Raw genomic sequence first — 27,686 nt, 5'->3', positions numbered from 1 at the left:
GCCCGCTGTGACTCATTTGTTCTGGAGGCAGGGCTGTTCTCAGCAGGCTGGATGAGCAGCTCTGCCTCCTTGACTCGCTCTCTTTCTACATTCTGAGAAGAAAACCCTGCTTGAAATAACCCCTCTGCACTATGGTTAACAAGCCACTAGTCTGCCCAGACAAAACTGGTTGTGGGGCGAGAGGTGGAGAGCAAAATATTGCAAGACTGTAGCTGCTAGGTTATGAGAGCCTGAAAAAGTGTCTCCATCATAGTCTGGAAACAATATGGAAGGTACATTATTAACTTAGCAGACACTTTTCTCCAAAGCGACTTCCAATGAACTCTTATGTAGTGTTATGAGCCAACACACCTTATTCACCGTGGTGACTTACACTGCTAGATACACCACTTACATTGGGTCACTCATCCGTACATCATTAGAACACACTCTCTCTGTCACTCTCACACTACGGGGGAACCTGAACAGTATGTCTTTGGAGTGTGGGAGGAAACCAGAGCATCCAGAGGAAACACACACAGAGATGGGGAAAACATGCAAACTTCACAAAGACTGAACGGGGATCAAACCCACATCCCCTCGTACCACCCAGGCGCTGCGAGACAGTGCCGCCGTGCCCAGTCTATCTCAGGGCAATCACAAACACTCATTTACTCACAAATACACAGTCAGGGCAATTTAAAAGTGACCAATCCACTTGAAACAAAGGGTGAACACGCAAATTCCGCATAGACTCAAACCCCTTCCAAATGCGCAGCCCAAGCAGATTACATAACACCAGCACTACCTGCTGCACCACCTTGCCGCTCTGGAGAGACATTAAGTGTCACAACAATAATGACCTTATTATGCATTGTGCATCATAATAACCAGTTACACGACCAAAGGGATTCTCAAATTCTTAATGATTCCATCAGAAGCCAACATTCACTTAACTTCTGTTCAGTTAATTCTTTTATAGCAGTTTTTTCGCACAACAGTTTGCCGCAGAGCCCTGAAAGACAATATTACAAATAGCATCATCCTCATACTGTCATACAGCATCTGCCATGAGTAATAAAACTATGATATTCAGCATGAGGGAAAAAAAAACAAAAGGAAAGACGGAAGTAAAAGCAAGAGGAAACAACAATTATAAGGGTGGTAGAAGTGAGTAATAACAAACCCTTGGGGGTTTGAGGCTGAACGGCTACCCACCCCTCCAACTTCAAGGCATGCGAACAGTACACATTTAAAAACTAATGTTAATATTTTACAAGCAGGTTCTGAAGCAGGGGGTCATCTGGAGTCCTGTCTGATAAGTACATAACAATCTTTAGGGGATCAAGCAAATGAAATGACGAAGACTTGAAGTCTCACTGTGAAGAAGATACAGGTGCTTAGTAGATATTATGATGAACAGAAGCATGAGAAACAGCCTTATAAGATACGCAGGTGAACAGACGACAGCACTAAATCTCAACATTAATGTAATAACCGGGTTGGGATCCCTAACACTGTCTGGCAGACTATGCCACATCTTACAGGCCCAGCAAATAAAGGACTGACTTATTTACTGTAGCTATTAGAGGAAAGTCTGCATCCTGTCATAAATGAGTGCATTCTGGCTTGTAAATACTTCTAAATAAGTACTGATAACTAAATATGGGCTAAACCCTTTAGAGCCTTATAAAAAAAGCTGTGAAATCTTTCTTAATCTTGATTGAGCCAGCGAGGCACCCTGTGAACAGGTGTACTAGGATTATACCTTCTGGCTTTCTTTGTAATCCTTAATGCAGCATTCTGGATTTGCTGGAATGTGCAGTGAAGTTTGGACTAAGAGGAAGCCTTCCCAGAAGTCAAGTCTGCTAAAGTCAAATGCATGTGTTAATATCTCTGTGCCTTGATCAGAAACACACACACTGGCTGAAACCACTTGTCCCAAGGGCGGTTGCGGTGAACCGGAGCCTAACCCGGCAGCACAGGGCATAAGGACACACCCAGGACGGGACGCCGGTCCATCACAAGGCGCCCAAAGCAGGACTCGAACCCCAGACCAACCGGAGAGCAGGCCCTGGCCAAATCCGCTGCGCCACCACCCCCCCTTCATCAAAAAGAAATTCTTAATTTTACAATACCGTACCGTAAACATGCTCCTATGGTAGCAACTTCCAGTGAGATTCAGTTGTATCAAAACCAGGACAGGATTGTGAGTTAACTTCATGTTTCATGTGTACCTACCTAGTGGTAGCATTAAAAGACAGAACAGTATTGGTCCCAACATTGAACCCTGAGGGACTCTATATTTAAGCACAGACACTGATGATGGGACACAGCTATTAGGTGTCTGCATATACTGAATATAACTGTTTACAAAAGAAGCAAACCACTTAAACATCGATCCAGATAGTGTAGTATACCATGTATACCATGCAAGAAGTGATAATAGTCCTTCCATTTCTCCTGTATCACACACACTGCTTGAAACCGCTTGTCCCAAGCGGGGTGGTGGCAAGCCGGAGCCTAAGCCGGCAAAAAAGGGCGCAAGGCTGGAAGGGGAGGGGACACACCCCGGACGGGACGCCAGTTCATCACAAGGCAACCCAAGCAGGACTCGAACCCCAAACCCACCAGAGAGCGGGACCCAGCCAAACCCATCGTGCACCCCCCGCCACCATGCCCTCCTTCCGATATCACTAAAAATAAAATAAATGAAAAAACAGAAATATAAAAAATATTTTAAAACATTTTGAGGTTAAGAAGGACGTGGTGGTACGGTGGGTTTGGCTGGTACTCGCTGTGTGGCAGGGTCTGGAGTTTAAGCCCTGCTTGGGGTGCCTTGAGATGGACTGCCGTCCCATCCTGGCTGTTTCCCCTGCCCTTTTGGCCCTGCGCCCTGTGTTGCCGGGTAGTCTCTGGTTTTTCATGACCCCACTCGGGACAAGCGGTTGTTGATGTTGGTTGGCTGGTATTTTGAGGTTAGAGGTAAATCAGCTGTGCATTTTTATATAGGGTCAAATCTCGCTCGGGGTATGTAGAGTTTGCATGTTCTCCTCATTTTCACTATTCAAAAACACGCAACGAAAAACCGTTTCCGCAGCCTCCCTTACCACGAAAAACACATAAGTGGTGGTCAAGAGTTGAATTAGATTTAATGTCACTTACCCTACCCTACGCAAAATATGTACTGTTTACACACACACACACATTCGGAACCGTTTGTCCCATATGGGGTCGCAGGGAACCGGAGCCTACCCGGTAACACAGGGCGTAAGGCCGGAGGGGGAGGGGACACACCCAGGATGGGACGCCAGTCCGCTGTAAGGCACTCCAAGCGGGACTCGAACCCCAGACCCACCGGAGAGCAGGACCTGGTCCAACCCACCGCACCCCCCCCATGTACTGTTTAATGTATGTAACTTTAACCCACAGCTGGAACTACCTACAGAAATACATTAATGCGCAAATATTATGGGAATTAACGTAAAGTCCATTTCAGTATTGAAACCTGTAAAACATTAAAATACAACATGGAAGAGGTGTGATGATGCCCAACGGACACAACAGCGTGCTGCTTTGTCCAAATATGATCGTTCTTAATCCAGGGAGCTTTCCCACCAGCATCTTGGGCTATTAAACTGCCAACACTATCATCTGCAAATATTCCTCAGCTGTTTACTTCACCGAATTCTGATTTTGGGAAAAGAGCTGCAAGCCATGCGTTCAGTCATGCTTGATTTTTCACAGGGAATATCGCACTGACCGCTTAACCCGGTCCAGCGGAGGGGATCTGCAGTTAAACCCAAGCCGCAGGCGCAAAAGATCGCTTTGGCACTCCAGCGGACGTGGATGAGATTGCGGGAGTAGTCTGACGCTGGCCAAAAGATTATGGTAAACCGAGCATTCGCTAAGGCCTGAGCAGAAGATTGTACTCTTGATGCTGCACCAGAGGAAATTATTAAAAGAAGCACAACCTGGAAGTGATGAAACTCCCGTAGTTTCTGCTCAACATCAGATTTTGTGATAATGAAGGACACCAGACCAAAAACCCACCAGTTCTTATGGCAGGCAGACTAACTACACACACACACACACTTTCTGAACCGCTTGTCCCATACGGGGTCACGGAGCCTACCCGGTAACACAGAGCGGAAGGGACACACCCAGGATGGGATGCCAGTCCATCGCAAGGCACCCCAAGCAGGACTCGAACCCCAGACCCACCGGAGAGCAGGACCCGGTCCAACCCACTGCGCCACCGCACCCCTGCAGACTAACTACTTCCTTAAAAATTATTCTGGAAGACTATGTTTACCTGGCTCTTTGAACAAGCACAGAGCATCCACCTTGATTCTTACAGAGAACAGAATGTCTCCATCTGCTTCAGGTCCATTGGTGGGGGAGGTGGCACAGGGGTACAGTAGCTTGATGTTACCAAGCGCAGCCCCTGCACACCCACGCCAAGCTGGGACCAGGTCACATTTCTGGTGAGGAGTCCACAATGGGGCTGTTGTCCCCCAGCAGACGGATGCCACCCCCACGGACGACCATCTCGCATACAGTGACTACAAACACGCCCAGCGGGAGTCCGGCTACATGTACCGCATGCCGCAAATTCTTACAGACGAGGCCAGCCAAAGAAAACTCACGCGTCACTCTGTGAGAGCTCCATTCACATTAAAATGACATTAGCAACAGTCCTCCAACAATCCCTGGATCCCGAGCATCAAATGTGCAATGAGCATCCAGTGGGATTTCCATTACCGAGGCAGGCAGGGATAGGTAAAGTTACACGAATTCTCAGGAAATGACATGAGCGTTAGAATCAGACACGTTCCAGACGTCCAGGGCGAGTCTTGTTTTCACTCTCTGAGCTCATATCATGTGAATGTCTCCAGGAGCTTGCTCTAGATTGCATTGTGTTCAGCCTTCTTTTATTTGAGGTCCATCCTTTCATGAACAGCAGTGATCAGTCAGTATCTAAGTCGAAGTAGCCTCCTTGTACCATCTTTGCCCAGCATAAGTTGGAAAGTGAAGCTGGTAGTTCACACACACGTTGGCTGAAGCTGCTTGTCCCGAGCGGGGTCCCAGCAAGCCGGAGCCTAACCCGGCAACACACGGCGTAAGGCTGGAGGGGGAGGGGACACACTCAGGATAGGACGCCAGTCCATCACAAGGCACCCCAAGCAGGACTTGAACCCCAGACCCACTAGAGAGCAGGACCCGGCCAAGACCACTGCACCACCGTGCCCCCCGTTGGCAGTTGAGGATATAAATAAATATCAAAATAAGATTTAAGTCAAAGGCAAATACTCATTTGTTCTTGACAATGTTACACTGGTAGACTTGGGTTGTGTTGGGCTGCTAAAGAGTGCTTACAATTTGCTTCCAAGATTTACTTCTCCATCTCCCCAATAAACATTTATTCAGAATGGATGTTTCCGTACAGGGAAGCCAATACACATAACGTACCATTCATCTGAAGCTGCGGTCCTCAGATATGCCATGAAAGTCGCTTTCATCTCCCTTTCGCAGAAAACATAGACGCTGCACATGTCACCCGTGCTTGATGTGGAGCAAACGAACGTGTAAGACAAGACAGTAAAGAAACATCGGTTTGGATGAAGGATGCAGGACGATAAGTTGCAACTTGGCCTTAAAATTGCATGCCTGCGGTAACCTCCTACTGCCCCCCATGCTGGTCATCAACCCATGACATTCAACAACAAACATAAACGCTTCATGTACAGTTCCCAATCATACAACCAAACCCAAACAGCATCATGTAAAGAAAGTCAGCAAAACAAACTATATTCAGCAAGACAGAATATGTTTGCATCACTTTGTACATACATAGCTTTTAAAACACAGGATCATGTATTGTCTACTGTGGGTTCTTCAGCATACAAGAGTGAGCTCTTTAGTTTTGACACTGAGCGTTCTCGATTCATTGTGTCATGAAAACGAGTTCTGCTGGAATGAGAAAGCTTCACTATGTGGCAGCATCGCATTCTGTCTAACCCTAACCCTAACCCTAATTCTAACCCTAACCCTAACCCTAATTCTAACCCTAACCCTAACCCTAATTCTAATTCTAATTCTAATTCTAACCCTAACCCTAATTCTAATTCTAACCCTATCCCTAATTCTAATTCTAACCCTAACCCTAATTCTAATTCTAATTCTAATTCTAATTCTAACCCTATCCCTAATTCTAATTCTAACCCTAACCCTAATTCTAACCCTAACCCCAGTTCTAATTCTAACCCTAACCCGAATTCTAATTCTAACCCTAACCCTAATCTTATCCCCAATTCTAACCCTAACCCTAACTAAAGCCCAAACACTGTGGATCAATTTCAGTCACTATGTACAGCAACCGTAACTGTTCAGTATGTGATTCCAAAGACTGATTCTATTTTTTCAGGCCTTCAGTAATCTTTATTGAGAACCCAACCCTTTCACTTCACCCCCACCCCCATCAATTTACTGCAGAATGCAAGGCATAGTTTCAGGGTAGGACAAAGGTATGCTTTAATTTCCTGTTCTTCCAATAGCCTTTATCTACACTGGAGACAAAAAAAAAACCCTTTAGAAAATTGCAGGACTAAGAATGGCAGGAATGAGACACGTAACTGAGAAAAAGAGAAGCAATGTGCCTTCTTAACAGGGGGTCTAGGTATGCCCCGGCAACCAAAACTGATTCAAAACGGCACACCTCAATGTTCGGGCCAAAGGGCGTTGCCGGAGCTGCAGAACAAAGTGAACGCCACAGCGTGATATGATGGGAACTTTCAGGGAAAGGTCGCCATCGAAGTCCGTCTGGCTCCATCTGATTTAGTGTCACTTTGCTTAGGCAGCCAGGGTCTATACGTACCCCACACCGAGAGGGGAATCGCCTCTTTCGAGAGTGACGTTCTTTCTTAGGTATCTAAGCTGGTGGTTTCACCCATGCGGTGCCTGCGGGTGGTTATGCACCTGTTGTGTTATATGTTCAAGATGCTTCAGGGTTCTTCCTGGAGATTTCCTGTCCTTCTTGCATGACCTTAAACTGCCTTTATGACTCACATTCCAATTTCGTGTCACAAATGAGCCCAATGGCCAGTCGGTCTGGTGTCCGCTTTGGGCTCCGCTTTGGGCTCACCGTGACAGCTTGTCTCTCTAATCATCTCATTTCAGCTCCTACAGGGAACTGCGATGAAGAAACGAAGAAAGGCCGTAGCAGAAATATAAATGGAATAAAAATAAACAATACAATCATTGGTTGTTATTCATACATCTTAGCAAGATGAAAACTGTCATCAATGATACAGAATTATAGAATTGTATTGCATTACCTTAGCTGCTACGTGTAATTTAAAAAAAAAAAAAGTAAAATATAATATTATAGTCGAAATATATACTGGAGGTTGAAATGGAACAACTTCTGCATTCATATTGATAGCTGATCTGTGAATTCAAACTTGTTTTATTTCTTGGCCAGACCACCTTGGCAAGAAAAATTGGTCAATTACGCCAATCAGGGTGCTAACAAAAACGATAACTCCGTTTTCCCAGCATGATATCTCCACCGCTTTCTAGCATACAGGATGCAGAGGATCTCCATGTGTGACCCAAGGATCTGTCATGGTTAATCATGTTTTTCAAAACTGCTACCCCACAACACACTGCTGTGATATAGACAAGCCTATGACGTTTTTTTCCCTCAACAGATACACGTAGTTATTTTCACAAACAACGTGAATAATGGCAGACCCCTGTACACACACACACACATAGTCTGAAACCGCTTGCTCCAAGTGCAGACGTGGTGAACTGAAGCCCACCCCAAGAACACAGGGCGTAAGGCTGGAGGGGAAGGGGACACACCCAGGACAGGACGCCAGTCTGTCATAAGGCACCCCAAGTAGGACTCAAACCCCAGACCCACCGGAGAGCAGAACCCGGTCAAACCCGCCGCGCCACCACGCCCCCCATGAGTGGCTCAATGAAACTGCTGGACATGCTGCTGGACCTCCCAATGCCCCTCCCAATCCGAACCCACCGACCTTCTTTCCGTTCCTGACCTGCAATGGTATTCCGCTTATTTTGCCTGCCATGTCGTTTCGCGTAACCGTTAAGGTTAATTCAACGTGCACGGAGCTCGATCTGCTGAGCACAAAGTTCGCTCAACAGCCGTACTTCAGAGGGAGCCGCACCATCGTTGTAAATGTCTGTTCCTGCCTTTTTAACCACTTGACTCGCGGGGTCTTTGTTTCTGCACACGGGGAAGAGACCACAAAGTGTTCTAAGAGCTAGAAGAAAACAGGTTTTGACCTCACAAGAAGCATGCTGTAAGAAGGGAACTGTGGGATTCCTCTCGGCTGCTCGGTAAACATTCAAGCTCCATTACGGGACGAGCGATCGGCGAGGCCACCCCTTTCAGACTAATAGGGGGCACTGCACAATGCAGTGAATGGCCATGAAAGCAATTCATTACCGCGGTGCAACAACAAGCCCTGAGCAATCCTTCTCCAAGTAGCCGACCATTTAGAATTCTAACGTTAATTAATATGCCGTTTAACCCGCGGCGTGAGTATGCGTGTATGTTTTTGCCTGCCGCGACATCTCAATGAACCTATAGAAGCTGTGGAGGCCTCAGCGGAGGACTTTGGGGCGCCGTCCAAGCCATAATGAATCGCCCACAAAGGAGGCCCCATGCGGCGTGAGGATTAAACAGAGGGGCTTTTCGGAGCGCAGAGAAAGGACAGCAACTGCAGCACAAGTGGAATGGCCAGTCAAAAGGTTATGGGCCTGGTGCCCAACTCCAGCCACCTGATTGTGAAAGCCTAATTTCAGTGACAGCATTCGTTCAAAATCAAATATATATTTAATAAATAAAAGCAAAATCATGCATGTAAATAAAAATGCCATCCATCCATCCATCACTTTCTATCACACTTGTCCTAATAGGGTCGCGGTGGCAGTAGGGAGGGCAGAGATATATAAATAAATATAATAAATACATAGATAAATAAAAATACTGTTGTTTTAAATGGAGCTTTAAGTACTGAGAATGACTAATGATCAGCAATCAGTCGAAGTCTGAGGATTTTCCACCACACAGTACTCCTCTGAACTCTCAGGACAGGATGGTAACGGCAGCGGATGGATGGGTGGATGGATTGGTGGAGAAGCACATATGAACAAACTATCAATATTTCTCATATAGAATGCTGCAGCTGATGAACGTGAACATAACCTGAATTGTTACAGTAATGTATCAGCTGCTTAGCAAATTCACAATAACTGTTAAGTCTTCAAGGGGGGGGGGTGTGGTAGCGCGGTGGGTTCAACCAGGTCTGGGGTTCGAGCCTTGTGATGGACTGGCGTCCCGTCCTCGGTGCGTCCCCTCCCCCTTCGGCCTCGCGCCCTGCGTTGCCGGGTTAGGCTCCAGCTCGCCGTGACCCCGGTTACAACAAGCAGTTATTGACAGTGGGTGGATGTTATGCCTTCACTGCTTTGGATTAAGGAATATATTTTTCAGAATTTTTCATTATTAAACTAAAGTAACGTATCCCTGACATTTTTACTGAGATCTCCCTATCTGATGTTATCCTTTACGGATCCCCACAGCTTTGGTACAGTTCCACAAATCTTCATCGAAAACAACAGTGAGAAGCTCTCTTGGTCAGCTTGACATAACATGACAAATGAAGGGTCATTGGGTCTAAGCCCAGCTTCATTTCATCTCTCCAACAGCTGCCAGACAATCAAAATACAGACACAGATTGATCTTACTGGTGATGAAATTGAAATCAACATCAGGACATCAGAATGCTCACGCAAACCCATGTATGAACACAATGAATGGAAAAAGATTGCACATTATAAACATAGTTCGTCATATAAGAATTTGCAGGGAACTTTGTCATTTTCACATTTAAAGCAAATCAAAATACCATTTTATACTATACAGAGGTCAGACCAGGCACCTAAATACATTTATTACTTCAGCCATCTATTACTGTGACGCATCTGTGGTAAAACAACTATTCTTTTACACTGCCTTCATCAACAGAAGATGCAGTTGATATGACAGACATATAACAGTTGAGTAAGAACAGCAAAGCACAAGAATAAAAAGCCCTGATGCCTTTCATCCTGCGTTATGTTTTGGAACATCTTTCATTACGGAAGCATCCAAAGGAATTTTTTCATAAGCTGCCAAGTTTTTAAGTCAATTAAATGCTTTTAGGAACCGGCCATAAATGTCATTACTTAGGACAAAATGGAATATTTTGCAAACACAGCAGAGCAGTAACCTTCAGCGCTGCCCTGCGAAGTCACTTCCCAGTGGTGTCTGCTCTTTCTCGATATTTAGCTCTGACCTGATGAACAGCTGAAAAGCTCAAAAAGACTTTTCCTGCACATCTTATTTTTCCTTCTGAAGGGGAGCATATTTAATTGCTGACAATTTTGCCAAAGGGTATATTATGTTATGAGGCTCAATCATCAAATTTAAGACCCTGGCTATTGCCTACAAATACATCAATGGAACTGCTCCCAGTTATTTACAAGACTTGATCAACTGCTACACCCCAACCGGACTGCTACGCGTTTCCACACCCGCCCGCTTGGTGGCCCCGCGCACGAAAGGTAAAGCATGGAAGTTCTCGGCTCTGGCTCCATCGTGATGGAACAACCTCCCCCTCTCACTCAGAACTGCTGAAACCCTGTCAACATTTAAAAAGGGTCTGAAAACTCGCTTCTTCTGGACTCACTTTGCCCATGATCTCTCAAGCTCATGTGAAGCGTAAATGTTCATGCACCGTAACTTTACGATCATGCCCAGATAACCCTTTACGCAGCCGCTCCTCCTGTATTGTATGTAAATGTTTGTGTACCTTTTGAAAAAAAAAAATTATAGGAAGGTGATCAGGATTAGTCTTGAACACCTACTTGTGCGATGAACATCGGTGCATCAAGTGGAAAGAAACAAACTAGGTTTACTTAAGAATCACACGTCCGCCACTATGTCTCTCTTTCTCCTAATGTAATGTACACATTGTATTTTCTACGAGATGTACGTTGCTTTGGAGAAAAGCGTCTGCTAAATGAATAAATGTAAATGTAAATGTGAGGAGTGGGATGAGGAGCCAGAGGGATTATGGGAAGTACATAACAATCAATCAGGAAGAAAACTCATACAGTAGTGTCACTTTGGGGCAATTAAAATGACTAAATTTGGTACATTTGTTATTACTTACAGCTTATTACAGCTGTGCCCCTTTGATGAAGACAGGCCTGGATCAATTTCCACTCCCCTACACAAGGTTCTTTTTAAGAGGCTCTTTTCCTCTCTTAACCTTTGGCTGTGATACAGATAGTTTTCATAAGAGCACATTTCTTGAAACATTTAATTTGCAAATTTTAATTAATGAATTGATTTCACTCACTAGGGGGGGTGCAGTGGCACAGTGGGTTGGACCAGGTCCTGCTCTCTGGTGGGTCTGGGGTTCAAGTGCCACTTGGGCTGCCTTGTGATGGACTGGCATCCCGCCCAGCCTTACGCCCTGTGTTGCCGGGTTAGGCTCCGGCTCTCCGTGACCCCAAATGGGACAAGCGGTTCAGACAGTGTGTGTGATTTCATTCAGTCACAGTGGCCCCTTCTCCTGGTCACAATCACCTGACACAGGTCCAGGGGGTACCACCTGGACAGGACACCAGTCCATTAGAGGGTAGCCATACATACTCACACATTGCAGGCAGTTTTTAGCATTCCCAATTTACCCGAACCAGATGTTTTTTTGGAATGTGGGAGGACACCAGAGCACCTGGAGGAAACCCACACGGACACAGGAAGAATGTGCAAATTCCACACAGACTGTGCCGGATTCAAACCTACACTCAAAGACCCAAGGAGCTGTTAGGGCAGCAGTAATACCTGCTGCGCCACCATGAAGCGTTGGTTCCTCATGATGCATGAACTTCATAATGTGTGTTTGTACATGCATTTGAACCCAGGTCAAACTCTGCAGAGATTGCATGTTCCCCATGTGCTCTGGTTTCCTCCCACAGTCCAAAGTCTGAATGAATGAGTGTGTGTAATTGCCCTGTGATGGATTTGTATCCTGTCAAGGGTGTACCCTATCTCACACAGAGACAGGCTCTGGAACCTTGCGGCCCTGCACTGGACAGGTGGTTATTTCAAATGAATAAATGAATGGATGAACGACTGAATGAATGACACTGAGCTGTTGTTCACTAAGTGTGTCATACATTTATACAATTGTAAGCTTTCCTGAAACGATATTTATAAGGATAGGTAACCAGTTCCCACCCGAACATCTTCAGTGTCATGTTGGACAATGAATTTGCTGTGTTTTGCTGAAGATCTCAGACACGAACATAAAAATACTTTCATCCAGACTACAGGAACTTTCCTTATGTATTTCAGACAAACAATTTAAATTCTCTGTTGCTGTCTCAAGATTGGACACAGGTGGCTAATGAATATGAGAACATGGAATTCCTGAAAACGTATCTGACGTGTACAAATTTCAGCGTGCTGGTACAGTGGGACAATAAATCACAGCATGCAGACAGATCCCATATCTCCGTGTTTCAGCAAACTGCAGAAATGGAACGATATGTCATTTCAACACTTCAGAATGTAACTGTTTAGTGCCACGTTACCCTGATGAACCACAAGCTGTGTGGAACTGTGGGAGTTTTTTCTGTCTTGCTATTGACATCAGAACTCGGGCAGCTTTTTAGTGTTCATCACCAGGTACGAAAAGTTATGCCAAAATGATGTATGAGAAAATAAATCTCCATCGGTGGCCAAAGCAGCCATGCGATCTTTGAGGGCAGGGTCCTGTTCAATATAAAATGTTGCACAATGAACACTGGATCGGGATGAGAAATGTCGAGGAACATCCTTCCCAAAGCACAACGAGTTAATCTGACAAAATTTACCATTTATTTTCTTGTATTTTGCTTAAATACACTGGCTTCAGAGCTGAGGAACACATCTGGGACCAGAAGTGTGTTCATAATCTGATATGTTCATAACTCACAAACTAGGAAACCTACTCAGTGCTGACTGTTGACCAATTTGTCCCATGCAGCATTCGTCATAATTGTACTGATCGCCTACACTCCGAAACATCACACACAAGCTATAAACAATGTGGAAGTGAGCTGAATTAAGGTGGTCCCACATTACTTTTCTGTCTGGATGTGATTTACTGCCATCTTTTGGTTTGGAGGGTAAACACAGCATATGTTTGACCCACTACAAATGGAAATTCTACAATAGATGAGAAGAATTTAAATTATTTGTGCTAAGTAACCCACTGTTGAGTCAATAATGGGGGGAAAAAAAAAAAAACGTACGCCTGGTTCTTCTGTTATCTTTCAGAGCAATATCAGTGTGTTTTATGATATTGTGCTGAGCCAATTGGCTGTTGTTTTGAGAGAACTTTTCAGAGCTGGTCTACAAAAACTCCTTCGGTATTCTCATTGTTCTTATGATCCAGTCCATAAATTAAGAACCAGCAAACCATCATCCAGGACCAACTGTATAACCCAATAAGCTCAGTGGGACTGTAATCCTATCAGTGCTCTGCCCCATATCGATCAGTTTCCCCTACCTTCAACTCATCATGGAGCTCCACCGACTGAACACACGAGCACAGCACCAAAAACAAACTCATTCTGAAACCCAACCAGCATCTGTTACATTTAAAACCGAATAGAACAGACTCTTCTGCTGATTAATTTTAAGGCAACACACCAAAGACCAAGTTCTTTCACCAAGTGCCTATAGACACTGGAGACCAGTCCTTGCGACTATTATTCCCAAACAGAATAATGGGATCGAAAGCATACTTTAAAAGGGCAGAGTTGCAACATGCATTAAAAAGTCTGCTCTAAATCAGCTTTATTTGAAAACCAAAATAATAATAAAACTGCTTAAAATGAGTTAAGTGAGCAAAATGCTGGTTGTTAATGATGGATACTAAACACTCGGAAGATTTTTTTTTATGGACAATACGTTTGCTGTTAGTCCTAACTGCACAAAATAACACTGTTTATTAGATAAACATTTTTGCAACATATGTCTTTAATAAATGTTAAAAGTGTAGATTTGCATCAATGTTTGCAATCCAATCAGATCCTAATGTGGACCTCATTATCCCTGCAAAAACATCTCATAAGGTGTTGGGTCAAAGCATCTGACATACAGAGAACCGAAAACCAAAACCCTCCCGGCAGATCCGAGGTGTTTGTAGCAAAACTGAAAACTACCAACTTTTAAAACATCATACACCATGCATCTAAGGAACATGGAGTTATTATGGTTTTCTTCACTGAATCCTGCTGACTTCATGCTTTGAAATGTGACCCGTCTCCACAGAGTCATAATGAATTCCAATATCTGTGAAACTGGGAAACATCAGAGGATTATTATTCATAAGATCCATGTAGAAAAACTCAAGAGGCAAAGAAAATTCACGCTCGTATAATTTGTTTTCCCATGCAGGCATTTACAGACACCTCCCCCAACGTAGTCTGCAAAAATATTTCTAAAAGTTTGACCGTTTCGACTCATTCTGTTCATGCCTATTTCAAAGGAATAAAAAAACCAATCCAACCGGTGACAAATAAGATGGACATCCGTTGACACGGTGGGACTTTGCAAGCTCCTCTTTGTCGAAAGCTCCTGTTCCACCCCGGACTCCTCTACAGAAATTTCCCCACGAACGAAAAAGGCTGCAGATGTCATACCCTTCTCACCCGCACTTCACCCTCACGCGAGCAGGACGGGAGAGGCCGACAGAAAAACTGCACTGCTGGGCGTTGACTTCATCCAGGAGGTACCGTGAAAGACAGGCCAGGGACAGGAAAAGGTCACACAGCGAGGCCTTAAAGTGGGCAGGTGGCGTCTCGAGAGACACTCGGAGGAAAAGCCTCCCTGGAGATCCATAAGACCTCATCATTACTTACCAAATAAAAGTGAGCGTGGACAGAGCAATGAACCACCTGTGTTATTCTGCACTGTGGATATCCTGTGCCGCTCTAAAGAACATCTCAGCTGAACATCATTACTTATATCATTACTTACTTCGGGTGGCATGATAGCACAGCAAGTAGCACTGCTGTCTCACAATGCCTGGGTGGAGTAAGAGAACGTGGGTTTGATCCCTGCTCTGTCTGTGTGGAGTTTGCATGTTCTCCCTGTGTCTGTGTGGGTTTCCTCTGGGTGCTCTGGTTTCCTCCCACAGTCCAAAGACCTGCTGTTCAGGTTCCCCCATAGTGACAGAGTGTTCCACGGATGAGTAACCCCTTGTAAGTACTACATCTAGCAGTGTAAGTCACCTTGGTGAATAAGGTGTGTGGGTTATTAACGCTACGTAGTATCTATTGTAAGACACTTTAAAGAAAAGCGTCTGCTAAGTAAATAAATGTTATACTTGTTTGCATCCAGGACTAGTAATTATACAACCACTGCAAGTAAATCTACTACACAATTCCACATGTTCATCTTTCCATGTGCCTGTATGTATTTAAATTAACAAGACAGTTGTATAAGACTTGGATCCCTGTAAGTTGTAGACTTATTATGTGGGTCTCTGGAATTAATTATGTTTCTGGCCTCCTCCCAACTACACTAGTATTAGCGAGTTTATTTTGATCCGTGTTTTGTTTAAGCAGACAAACTAGCTGGCAAACATGCCCACACAAACTGAGCATAGTTTTTCCAGGTCACACGTTTGTCTAAAGAAATGCAGCGGCCTACATTTCCCAGCGTGTGCGTAGGTGCAAGGGTCGGAGCGTTTTAGCGTTTACAAAACTCCTAGCAGTTTGTCAAGCCAAATAAAATTACGGAAGATTTGGCTGACATTTCAAACTCTTCCCAAGAGACTGACAAACGAAACCAACCCATTAACAGCTCGGCTCCGTTTTTTTCGTTTGTCGGCTTTTTAAAATTCAGAGACTTCACCCACATTGCGTAAATTCGACATCGCACACCTCATTTTACGCTGGATTATTGCTCCAAACCACCACATCTAACCGTTTTAAATCAGCTGCATTAGACGTAAACAGTTCTGTTCTCAGTGGAAATTTTGAGTCATCGATGCTCTGAGACACAAATGAAGCCCAGCATGTCTGCCATCAACACAAGAGCAAAAGTTCTAAAATATGTACTTTAGAAAAAGACCATTACAATAACTATTTAAATGTTCACTTAAGGTTTAGAAATGATTGTTCATGAACCAACATAAGTAAAACTGGCAGATGATCGATGATAGACCAGTTTAGAATTTTATCCCTGATTTGAGCTGAAATAAACAGCATAAATTAAGGTGACTGCTACATGCATAAGACTGACCCTTCAGGAACATGAATGGAAAAATATGGTTTTGTGTCTTACAGAAATTCCAGATTTGTGAGCCAACCGATAGATCATATTTTTTTTTATTCATGATACACCCTATGTTACAAATCACGAGCAGTGCGCGGGAAATGGGAACGGGAACCGTAAGTTGGACAACCTGGAATCTGCATGTCTGTCACCACAGGAATGCAAAATTTTCACACAGGGTCAAAGAATGAGCAATTTCTCTCAGATCACATCTTGGACAGGACCTTCTCGGGCGTTCCCAGGAGATAGATTTTCCCTCCACCAGTTCCCACTATGATGCCTGAGAGCACACTTGGCGCACCAAAGAAATATCCTTACATCTCACCAGTCTGTAAAACCCAGATATGTAGCGTTACTATCCCAGAATGCCTCTATGTTCCCAGTTAAAAAGGAATCCAGATGAATTCGGTTTGGCATGAGAGTAGATACGGTGAAAGGAAGCAACTGCATTTCCACACAATACCCTTTAACATAGCCGGATATTACAGAAACAATCCTAGTTGAATACCTAGCTCGAGAGTACTACAGTACCGCCACCTGAGGGACTTGAATCAGAAACCTTTGGGATGCACATTACACTACGTGGTACACATGTACCATTATCATCGCTAAGAGACACAAAGTAACTCACTATGTAACCCTAATCCACGTTATCTAAACTTATTCCATTCATATCCTGTGCTAAATAATCACTCACTCTCTCTCACACACTCACTCACTCACTCACTCACTCACTCACACACTCACACACACACACACACTGTCTGAAGCTGCTTGTCCCAAGCGGGGTCGCGGCAAACCGGAGCCCAACCTGGCAACACAGGGTGTAAGGCTGGAGGGGAAGGGGACACACCCAGGATGGGACGCCAGTCCATCGCAAGGCAGGACTCAAACCCGAGACCCACCAGAGAGCAAGACCCGGCCAAACCCACTGCACCACCACGCCCCCGTGCTAAATAATGATATATTCAATGTATAAGTCCTTCTAGTGTTCTGCTTTCCCTTCACTGAGGCCTCCATTCTTCCATTTGTTTACTCAGTGCTCATGTTTATTTTTGGTCACACTCTTCAACCAAAATAGTTTTGCTCAAATTAACAAGCATGTCACAGAAACTGTTTGGAGTGTAATTGTTGAGTAAGACTGCAAGGGTGGCTTTTGGTCATCACGTCTGTTACCCTGGCAGTGAGAGGTTTTCCCATCATTCATTTACCCTGCGGAACACGAGACTTCACTTGATGTACCGAACTGAGACTTTGCTCCATCAAGTGAAGCCAGATGGGCTGGCAATTTATGATCTCTGCCAGAGGACCAATGAGACTAAACGTACCTCAGGGCGTTTTATTTTTTACTTTAACTGTTGCTTGCATATTTAAGGGGATGTAGAGCATCCGTTTCTTAGTACTCACAGTGGAAGTAGGCCAGGAGGGAGGGAATTTAACACACAAAGTGGTGTCAGTGATAACGGGGGCATCGCAAGAGCCGAAATGCATACTGTCAAATTCGTGATCCCGTGGCATAATTTCCATTCCTGGGTGAGGACAGAATCAACAAAAACACCAAGAATAATTTGGGGGTCATACCTGCCAAACAGAGACCAAAAATGCTGAGCAGAACGAGGATGTACAAGGACACGATGGCATATTTGATGGCCGACAGCGAGTCCAGGTGGCCACAACAGTTTTCCAGCTTCCTTCTCCTCTTGGCAGGACTCACTGCAAACACACCAGTGTAAGGACATGAAAATCAAGGAGATGTTAAGAAATTAAACACATACAAATGAAGGCCACTGGTAGCTGACAAAGGAGGGTATAAAGAGAGGTTGTAAACAAGTTTATGGTATCTTAAGGCCAAGAAATTTAATGTTCAAGGTTTGGAGAAATAATGGTTCCCTAATGTCTGCAGACAGCAGACACAAACCATGACCTCTTTCTTGTGCCATTTTACATTGCTGGATCTATCATAAAAATGCAAAACTAGAGAGCCTGGAGAATCATAAAACATATTTTTTAAAGGGAAATAAGTTGAGATTTATAATTGGCAAATGTTTGCTTCCTCTTCAGCCGGGCTTCCGAGTTGTAAATGTAGTCATCCTGAGAGAAAGACCCAAAATCAGAGTCACTCTGCTGGCCACTTTCTTGGATTTATTAAAAATGTTGCCAAACAAAGGGATACAAATTTACAAGCTGAGAATCTCTGATCAAATTCAACTATGTACTAAGTTTTACTCTGTCTCATAGTAGAATTTAAAACGTCCAAGTGGGAGATTGTTTGGTTGCACATCTTGTGCCTATGACTCAGACCTTCTACAATACATCTGCCTTTTAAAAACATGCAAAGTGTCAGCTGACATCCACACACAAATCATTATTTCATATGCGGTACACCTCAGAAGAGGCCAGCCAAAACACAATCCTCAAAAATCGCTTGCATTAAAAAAAGCAGAGGAGTTTTTTGTAATCCTCTCATGAAAGTCTCTTTGTCAGCTCATAACATAATTCTTGTTTGAGGGGGGTATGCCTGTAAAAGCAAGCCTCAAGGGGAATAATTATTTACCATGAGTAGTCCCTTGGCCTCTAACCCAAGTCGCTGATGCCCTGGTTTTTTCAGAAAAAAACAGACCGGCACGTCTCGCTGATATGAGATCAGATTACTGTGACGACATAGACTAATTCTACGCCCATTCAATCCACACTAATTGAAACCCCTTCTGGAGGAGTCTGCAACACATCCAGCTCTCGACCCAACAAAGAGTGGTCAGGAGGAGACCACTATGGTTGCTTTTCCGTGAACGTTCCAGATTGTTCCACAACATGGTTTCAACCGTCCTGGGACAGATGATGTCATGTCAAAGGAAATGGGACATGGATCCATGACAGCTCCCTGAGGCTGAAGTACAAAATAATGTGCAAGCTTTAATCTGAAAAGCAAGGCTCTTCCAAAACAATTAAACACACTTAACCATAGGAGAATGCAGCTGTTTCATTTAAATATGTATGAGTGAAAATATAATGTTTTAGAAACGTTCTAAAGGCATCGCACACTCAGATGTATTGTTTTCAGTGAAGGATTAAATGTGAATCTTGAAGCTCATCCTCCAAGGAAACTCGTTAGATATGAGACTCGCTATGGATCATCACCAGTGACCGTGAAACTTTAGCCAAACTTGGCGACTGCGAAATTACGTCCCTGCTTCCAAAATTCTTGAAAATATGCTCTACTTAGAAGGATCAGCCAGGATGAAATGTATCACAATATAGCGAGCTCACATGCTTGGAAATAAATAGGAGGGATAAATCCTCACACTCCCCCCACCTTTCTACACCCAACGCTCATGATGAGGAGTAAAATTAAATGGCACTGTACAGACAAAGTTTCCAATCTGGGTTTTTCTGTCCACTTTTGTCTAAATAATATTTTCCAGTTTATTCATGTATGAATATTTCATTTTCCTCACAATATGTTTTCTAAAATTTCACTTTGCGGGGGGAAGAACATAAACCTGTGTTTACCCATTGTGCTTGTAGATGGCAGTAAAGAGCACATGCAGAAGAGTCGTGTGGAACACACACACACACACACACTTTCCAAACCGCTTGTCCCATACGGGGTGGCGGGGAACCGGAGCCTGACCCGGCAACTCAGGGCATAAGGGGACACACCCAGGATGGGACGCCAGTCTGCCGCAAGGCACCCCCAGCGGGACTCGAACCCTGGACGCACTAGAGAGGAGGACCCAGTCCAACCCACTGCACCCCCCCCCTTGTGTGGAACACCTTCATTTAATACCCGTCCACTGTGTCTAAACAGCCTGTCTGGTGTTCATGTTAGTGATCAATACCAAAAAGGTGGGACATCGCACATGGTTATGGGATAAATCCGTCGACAATTAACGTCAAATAGGTGTTGGGGGAGACTTTTTTTTATCTGTCATTTGAATGCATTTTGAAGTTAACAGAATAATTAAAATATAAAGTTACACAAAGAATTCCTATTATAGCTGTATCTGAAATGTTTACAGAACCTAATCCATGAATAAACTGGGAACGTTATATCTGTTATATCTGTTATACCTATATATCTATATCATAATATTATATATTATATATTATTATATATTATATAATGTTAAGGGGGGTGCGGTGGCGCAGTGGGTTGGACCGCAGTCCTGCTCTCCGGTGGGTCTGGGGTTCGAGTCCCGCTTGGGGTGCCTTGTGACAGACTGGCGTCCCGTCCTGGGTGTGTCCCCTCCAGCCTTATGCCCTGAGTTGCCGGGTAGGCTCCGGTTCCCCGTGACCCCGTACGGGACAAGCGGTTCTGAAAGTGTGTGTGTGTGTGTGTGTGTGTGTGTGTATATAATGTTATAGTATAAACTGGGGTGTGGTGGTGCAGTGGTATAGTGGGTTGGATCGCCTCCTGCTCTCCGGTGGGTCTGTGGTTCGAGTCTCGCGTGGGGAGCCTTGTGATAGACTGGCGTCCCATCCTGGGTGTGTCCCCTCCAGCCTTACGCCCTGAGTTGCCAGGTTAGGCTCTGTGACCCCGTAGGGGACAAGTGTTTCAGAAAGTGTGTTATAATAATATAATATTACTGAGCTCTAATTGATTCTGATTTTGTCAAAATGAGTTATGAACAGGCTTCCAATCCAATTTGTGCTTACTGAGGAGCCACTGTAAAATTGGTGTATTGGTTTTATGCTGCAAAACACTGCATGATCTTCACACAGTTTAGGGGAACTGCCAGTGTGGTGATTAGAGCTGCTACCTTTGGATCTGAAGGCTGCAGGTTCAAGCCTGGCCTACTGCTGCAGCACACTTGAGCAAGGCACCTGCCCAAAATTGCTCCACTAAATTGCTAAAATAATTACCTATTTGCATAAGTGCGTAAATAGTTACAGGTACCCTAACATTGTAAGCCGTGCTGAGCAAGAGTATCGGCGCAGTGAATAAATGTAAGGACCTTGTTGTGACGGGTGTCAATTAATGACCCATATCAGCTCGACATCATGCAGATCAGAGTTTAAAACAAAAATGTGCAGAGCAGCTCAAAAGAAGGGAGCGGATAGAGGTTCAGCAAGAGCGGAAATGGAGGTGTGCGTTCGAGCTCTTAGGGTTTCCCCCAACGAGAGGGACGGCGTTGAACCCAAGATCCCATAAAGGCTCGGCAGACAGCTGTCAGTATCTCCGGACCATCGCGTTCTTGCTTTCTTGAGGCCGGACCGGCTTCTTCGGGGCGGCGGTTCCACCGAGATCCGGACCCCGCCGTTCCTTATCAGAGACCCTGGTTGTTCTGGTCTTAAAAAACATAGTTTGCCGGAGGAAAGCTCAGAAGACGGCCCACTGTGCGGTCACGCACATGTGTAAGCGCGCCTGTCCAAGCCTGTCCTTCTGCCTTTTGCGTGCCGGTCGTGCCTTCCGGCCCCGCAGCCGGGAGACGACGCCGTTCGTTTGCTTTCCCTGCTTAAAGCACCCTGAGAAAAGGAACCGTCTCGCACACATAGCCGCACGGCCCGAAGGTCCGCGGCCGTCTCTGAGGCAACGCGGTACCCTACCCGCAAAGGGAACGTCGCAGCGAATGCGTGGTGAAAAACAGCCTATGGGATCACCCATGAAGTCCAAACCGCAAAGTATTAAATCATGTTATTACTGCAGCAATTACTATACAAACCGTATCAAACTGGACAAATTATAGCGTGTGTGAGCAAGCTGGGCAGGATCACCTTCCACTCAGTGCATGTGGATAAAAATACACCTGTGCTCCTCTGCAAAGAAAATAATTTTAGAATCAAAATTTGATGGTTTTTTTTTTTTTTTTCCTTCTAAAAGTTGGCTGTTGGCGAGGGAAAAGAAAACAGTTTGAAGCAAAACCCAGATGAGACGCATTTAAGCTGTTGCTAAAGTGTTTGTTGGCTGGAAGAGTTCACCAGTTGACATGCGGAACAGCGTCACACGTTCCACGTGGTGACACTGGGTAATTTATACAGCTGGGCCGCGCACGGATCTGGAACCAAAAGGTTGCTGGTTCAAGTCCTGGGAAGGAAACATCTGCCGTGGCCTTGGGAACGGTACAACGGTACTCGGGCCGAGTCGCTGAAATAACGTGTCCAGCTGTAAAAACAGTAAACCGCACTGCAAACCAAATCAGTGTCTATTGGGCAATAAAAGATGATAAAGGATGTCTGTTAATAACGAACTGGTTCTCTTACGTTTGTCAAGTGAAGCTTTCGGACCCGATTCCCCCGATTCGTCGACGTGATCGGAACGAGGAGGTGACGCTGCCGGACGCATCAGGGCTCAGCAACCGCTCAGCGATGGAGGTGTGAAAATAAATCGAGGCGCAGCTCACGCAACGTGCGTTAAAACACCTCGGAAGGGAATCGTTACGTGAGACTGCACGCGCGTGTACGAAAAAGAGCGTCTTCTGGTTCACGCTTCTCCAAATACGGAGCAGCAGTCGAAAGTTTGAGAGCGTCTGCTTGAAACCCAGCTTCTCATGACTGACTATTTTTTATCAATACATTTTAAAGATGAAACTTTTGCATACATTTACATTAATTCACTCAGCTGATGCTTTTGTCCAAAGCAACTTACAACATTATACTATTTACAATCACTTACCCTTTTATAGAGCTGGGAAGATTTACTGGAGTAATTCACAGTGAGTACCTTGCTCAAGGTGGGATTCAAGCCTGTGACCTTTGGGTCTAAAGGTAGCAGCTCTAACCACTATGCGACCACCCACACACACACAGTCTGAAGCTGCTTGTCCCGAGCGGGGTCACGGCAAGCCGGAGCCTAGGACACCCAGGATGGCACCCCAAGCAGGGCTTGAACCCTGGACCCACCAGGGAGCAGGACCCGGCCAAGCCTGCTGCGCCACCGTGCCCCCCCATGCGACCAGCATATGCAAAACATAAACCGTTAAATTTCAATGAATTGGACACCCAAAGCAAACCTATACAATATAAAATGTACCCAGTTATTAAAAAAAAAAACTACATAAATAATAATGAAATAGCAGAATAAAAGAATGTCTGATACTGAACAGCATATAGTGTTGTGAAAGTTGAAAAAGCAGAATCCAACATGATTCGTTGGTCAGAACCCCCAACAAACATTGTGGCGCAGAGCAAAAAAGTACCACATTCATTGATTTGTATACATATATTATATTCTATATATACATACGCAAATGTGTTACTGCTAAGCTCAGTCCCCACTGTTCTCAGAGTGCAAACATGCGGAATTACTGTGTAACATGGTAATTAACATTGAGCAAATGTATTTGAATCCAAATGACCCTGAGGTAACACTTCTTGCATTGTGCATCAGCACATCCTTGGCCTTGAGACCCCAACCCCACCCCTCAGGGTCCTCAGCACAAGGCATCCCACTTGCACCACTTTCCATCAAGCAAGAACTACAGAAAGTACCACACTTTACCTTCTTCGCACAGGTTGAGCTTGGACAGGTTCCGCTCGTTGATGCCCTCGTATCCGTCTTCGCAGAAGGAGCCGCTCTCGTGCTCCTCGTACGAGCTCAGGTACATGGCCTTGTTCTCCATGGGGGGGCTGCAGAACAGGAAGAGCCCTTCACATCACTTTACACCAGATGCTTCGGAGATGCTTTGAGGGAGCTCAGCATCACACACCATGTGAAACCTCCTGTCCCATTCAGGGTCGCGGGGAGCCGGAGCCTAAGCCAGCAACACAGGGCGTAAGGCCGGAGGGGGAGGGGACACACCCAGGACGGGACGCCAGTCCATCGCAAGGCACCCCAAGTGGGACTCAAACCCCAGACCCACCGGAAAGCAGTACCTAGTCCAACCCACCGCGCCACCGCACCCCTTCTGTAACAACATTTACACAATAAATTCATCTTTACGTAATAAATTGTGCTTCGGTTTCAGGAGCCACAGACTGAAACCTGCAATTCCTGATCCTTAACCACTGCGCCATCTGCTGGTAAATATTCAGCGAAACAAGGGTCATCATGTGAGTTACAGTTTGAAAGTTTCCTCTTGCGATTAATCTGCTCTGTTCTCAGGCTTGACCACAATCCAGTCAGCGGAGCGACGCCGCATTAGAAATATTATACCTCATTTTGTCTGGGACAGTAATGCAAATCTGTTATGTCGAGGAAACACCTTCAGGAAAGACCTTCATCCTCCTCTTGTAGGTAGTGCTCAAGCGTTTTCCAGGCTCTATATAACCTGAACGAGGTGTATAAACATTTACTAGAGTAAACGGAAAAAGAAAGCCAAACATGAACCGAAGAGAAAATAACACAGAACCTTTAATTCTGTGAAGCAGTAAAATCCCTGGCGGAACGCGGTAACGTAGGTACAGTGTTTAAATCCACGGGACAAGCCGATCTTAGCGTTTTGCTTTAAGTGGACGGAGGCCAACGTGGAGACGTTTGTAAATGGAAGGAGCTCGGAGGGCAGCTGGCAGCGTCCGAAGCTCTTTCTTTCGTTCCAGGTGCCATAATAAGGTGAGTCAACGGTGGAGATTAAGTGAGACGGTAAAGATGGAGGGAGTTCAAGAAAGAGGCGCGTCGGGCTTTTCTACGGCCCACTCCGGACAGTTTGCCATTTGAAAGGACGCGTTTACTCGTACGAAGCGTTCCAAGGATAGCAAGGGAGTGTCGTTTTGCAATTCCGAGCAATCAAATGGAAAACGTGGGAAATGAGGGCGAGAACGGCTCACGACCCAGCGGGACGTAACAGTGTGGCGCGTCCAAACTTTGCTGCGCTGCCCTCTAGTGCCAGGGACAGGCGTCGGACAGCGACCGCTCATGCGGGATGGAGGGGGAACGGGAGCCACGGGACAGGGGTTCGGGGCGGGGGGTAGGGGTCGGAGGGGGCGCCGATGACTCGGTCCAGAGAGAGGGTCGGACTCTGGTGGGGCACTTTCGTCCACTTGCTGTGACAATTCCACACGACGGAGCGTAGAAAAGACAGTTGGGGCAGCAGGTGGCGCAGCGGTTACAGCCATCGGGCCGAGGGAATAAAGCTGAGTTTAGACCCCGCCTGCCGCTCCGTCGCCCTCGGTTCAGGCAACTACCCCGCAGTAATACAGTGAAAATTACCCTGCTGCACAAAAGGGTGAATGACCATCAGCGGTATACAAAACCGACATGGTATGTAAACCCTGGTATAGAAAATACCATAAAAAACTGTGGTATAGCAGAAACAGACACAGAAGAGTAAAAGGCTTAAAGAAACCTTTTCTACCAGTTTGCAAAAAACTTTCCACTATATTGAGCCATTTGTTTAACTTTTCCCATCACGTCACTGAAAAATGACATTAGAGCTTTTGTGGGGAGATGCTGTTTGTTAAAGCGTTCGCACAGAACACACACACACACACACACACACACACTCACAGAAGACCACGAAGGATCTGACACCAATGAAGAGAAGTGATTTAAAGACATCACCTCTGCACCTTTATTCTCAGCTGACACCTCTGTCCCGGGGGACTTACGATCACTGGCCCATTCTGACAGCAGGGTATTCTTACCACGTCAGCTGAGGGTAAGAACCTCGGTCGAAGGGTGTGACTTGAACAGGGAGCTTCGGAGTGCCGGGGAACAGCCCTAACCGCTACGCCACCTGCTGGCCCGAAGGCTCAACACGCTCCGTTTAGGCGGTGGGGTTAATCCGCACGCGGCCTTGAGCGGCAGAGCCGGGCGGGTGTCTCTCGGGTTGGACGGAAGGGCGGCGACGGCGTCCCGTTCGGCCCCCCGCGGGACACGAGGGGGGGCAGTCATTAAAGAGCGCTCAATCCTCGCCTTTCATTAGCGGGCTTTTCTGGTCCGGGAGACACGGTCATTAACGGACGGGGCTGCTAGGAGACCTTGGATTAACGCGCACCCCAGACACCCTCCCCTCCCCCGACGGAGCCCGAGAGAGACGCCCCCAGCGGAGAGGCGCTCGGCTCCCTTTCACGGACGCCTGCGTGCGGCGGAGGGGCTCCTCGCTAATTGCTTTCTGAACTGTAGGCGAGAACTGGGTCCACTTTCACTGGGCGTGGGAGTCGCTGAGTGGCCGTTGACTCCGCGGACGGCATCGTGCACACTCACTCACACACACTCACACACACTCATACACACTCATACACACACACACACAAACACTCATCTGAATGTCAGGCCTCCTTTTCAGTTCCTGTGTGTTCTGGTGCTCCTGATGTTAAAGTTCTTTAACAGGATTCATTTAAAGGAGAGAGAACCTCCATCGGCTGCCGTTACTCTATATCTATGAGCTCCGGTGGAGAATCAGAGTAACAGTTGGAGTCACTTTTAGAGTCACAGTCAAAGTCACAGTCAGTCACTGTCATTCAGAGTCACAGTCAGAGTCACAGTCAGATTCCTCCTCAGACTGACAGTGTTTCAAATGTATCAAGAAGGAATGAACTTGACCCATCAGCATCAGCTTAAGATGCCCAAAATGCACCTGTCTGTGTGTGTGTGTGTGTGAGACAAAGAGATATTTAAATAACGAGGGGTGAAACAAGTGGTCACGTGGTGCTGGGGGAGAGCTGACGATGATGAGGATGATGAGGAGGGAGGGGGAGGGTGATGATGGGGGAAGATGAGAATATTTGGAATGGAAAAAGGTAAACTGCAAGATCGAGGATGATGAGGAGGAGTGATGAGAATGAGGAGGGACAGCAGCGCGAGGAGCAGTAGAGTGACCGGTCCAGTCTCTCGCGCCCGGCAAGAAGAAAAACACACACACACACACACACACACCTAGACTTTTTAAGAACTCTGAATGCACTTTTTGCACAAAGCGCACACTTACCTTGACAGCTGCTGCTATGAAACAAGTAGCGAACGCGTCCCTCCTCTGGGTATCAGCACATCATAGTGTCGGATCCCGGCTCGCGCACTGTAATAACGGCCCTTAGTTTTACCCTCGCTGGGAGCATCAAGTGTCGCGCGGTGTCAAAAGTTTCAGCTCTTCGCAGGACCTCATCTCAGAGACACACACTGCGGAGGAGAACGAGAGAGGCTGCGAGGGGCGCGGGCTCCCCCCCCCCACCCGATTGCGCGGTGTGATGCGGATGTGGTGTCGGGACCCGGCCGGCGCGCGCTCGCACCGCGCGCTGTGATCGCGCCCAAACTGCTCCAATTACACGGACGAGCCGCGTTCTGTTGCGTCGAGCTGCTCTGCACGAGGCTCCGTGCAGTAAAATCAGAGGCGCAAAACTTTTCAAGTTAGTTTTCCTCTTGGCGAAGGCGCCCTCTAGCGGGCACAGACCGCGTGGTCAGCGCTGCCGCTCTCGCGTT

At 46.0% G+C, this 27,686-nt stretch overlaps 1 protein-coding gene across 2 annotated transcripts in view; it reads right to left on the bottom strand.

Moving 5' to 3' along the window:
* Positions 1 to 27,551, bottom strand: part of scara5 (scavenger receptor class A, member 5 (putative)) — a 50,613-nt gene extending 23,062 nt beyond the window's left edge. The window contains exons 1-3 of one of the 2 annotated variants that reach the window (XM_018742381.2): positions 27,199 to 27,551; positions 23,832 to 23,959; positions 17,975 to 18,106 (exon numbers count right to left, since the gene is read on the bottom strand). In XM_018742381.2, coding sequence (XP_018597897.2) covers positions 17,975 to 18,106; positions 23,832 to 23,952 — 253 coding nt within the window. In that variant the 5' untranslated portion in view covers positions 23,953 to 23,959; positions 27,199 to 27,551. The remainder of the gene's footprint in view (positions 1 to 17,974; positions 18,107 to 23,831; positions 23,960 to 27,198) is intronic. The other variant, XM_018742382.2, reaches the window with a different exon arrangement.
* Positions 27,552 to 27,686: the final 135 nt, after the last annotated feature.

Source organism: Scleropages formosus, chromosome 1 (assembly GCF_900964775.1).
Source record: "Scleropages formosus chromosome 1, fSclFor1.1, whole genome shotgun sequence".
Classification (NCBI taxonomy): Eukaryota; Metazoa; Chordata; class Actinopteri; order Osteoglossiformes; family Osteoglossidae; genus Scleropages; species Scleropages formosus.
This window is presented reverse-complemented; position numbering and strand designations above follow the sequence as displayed.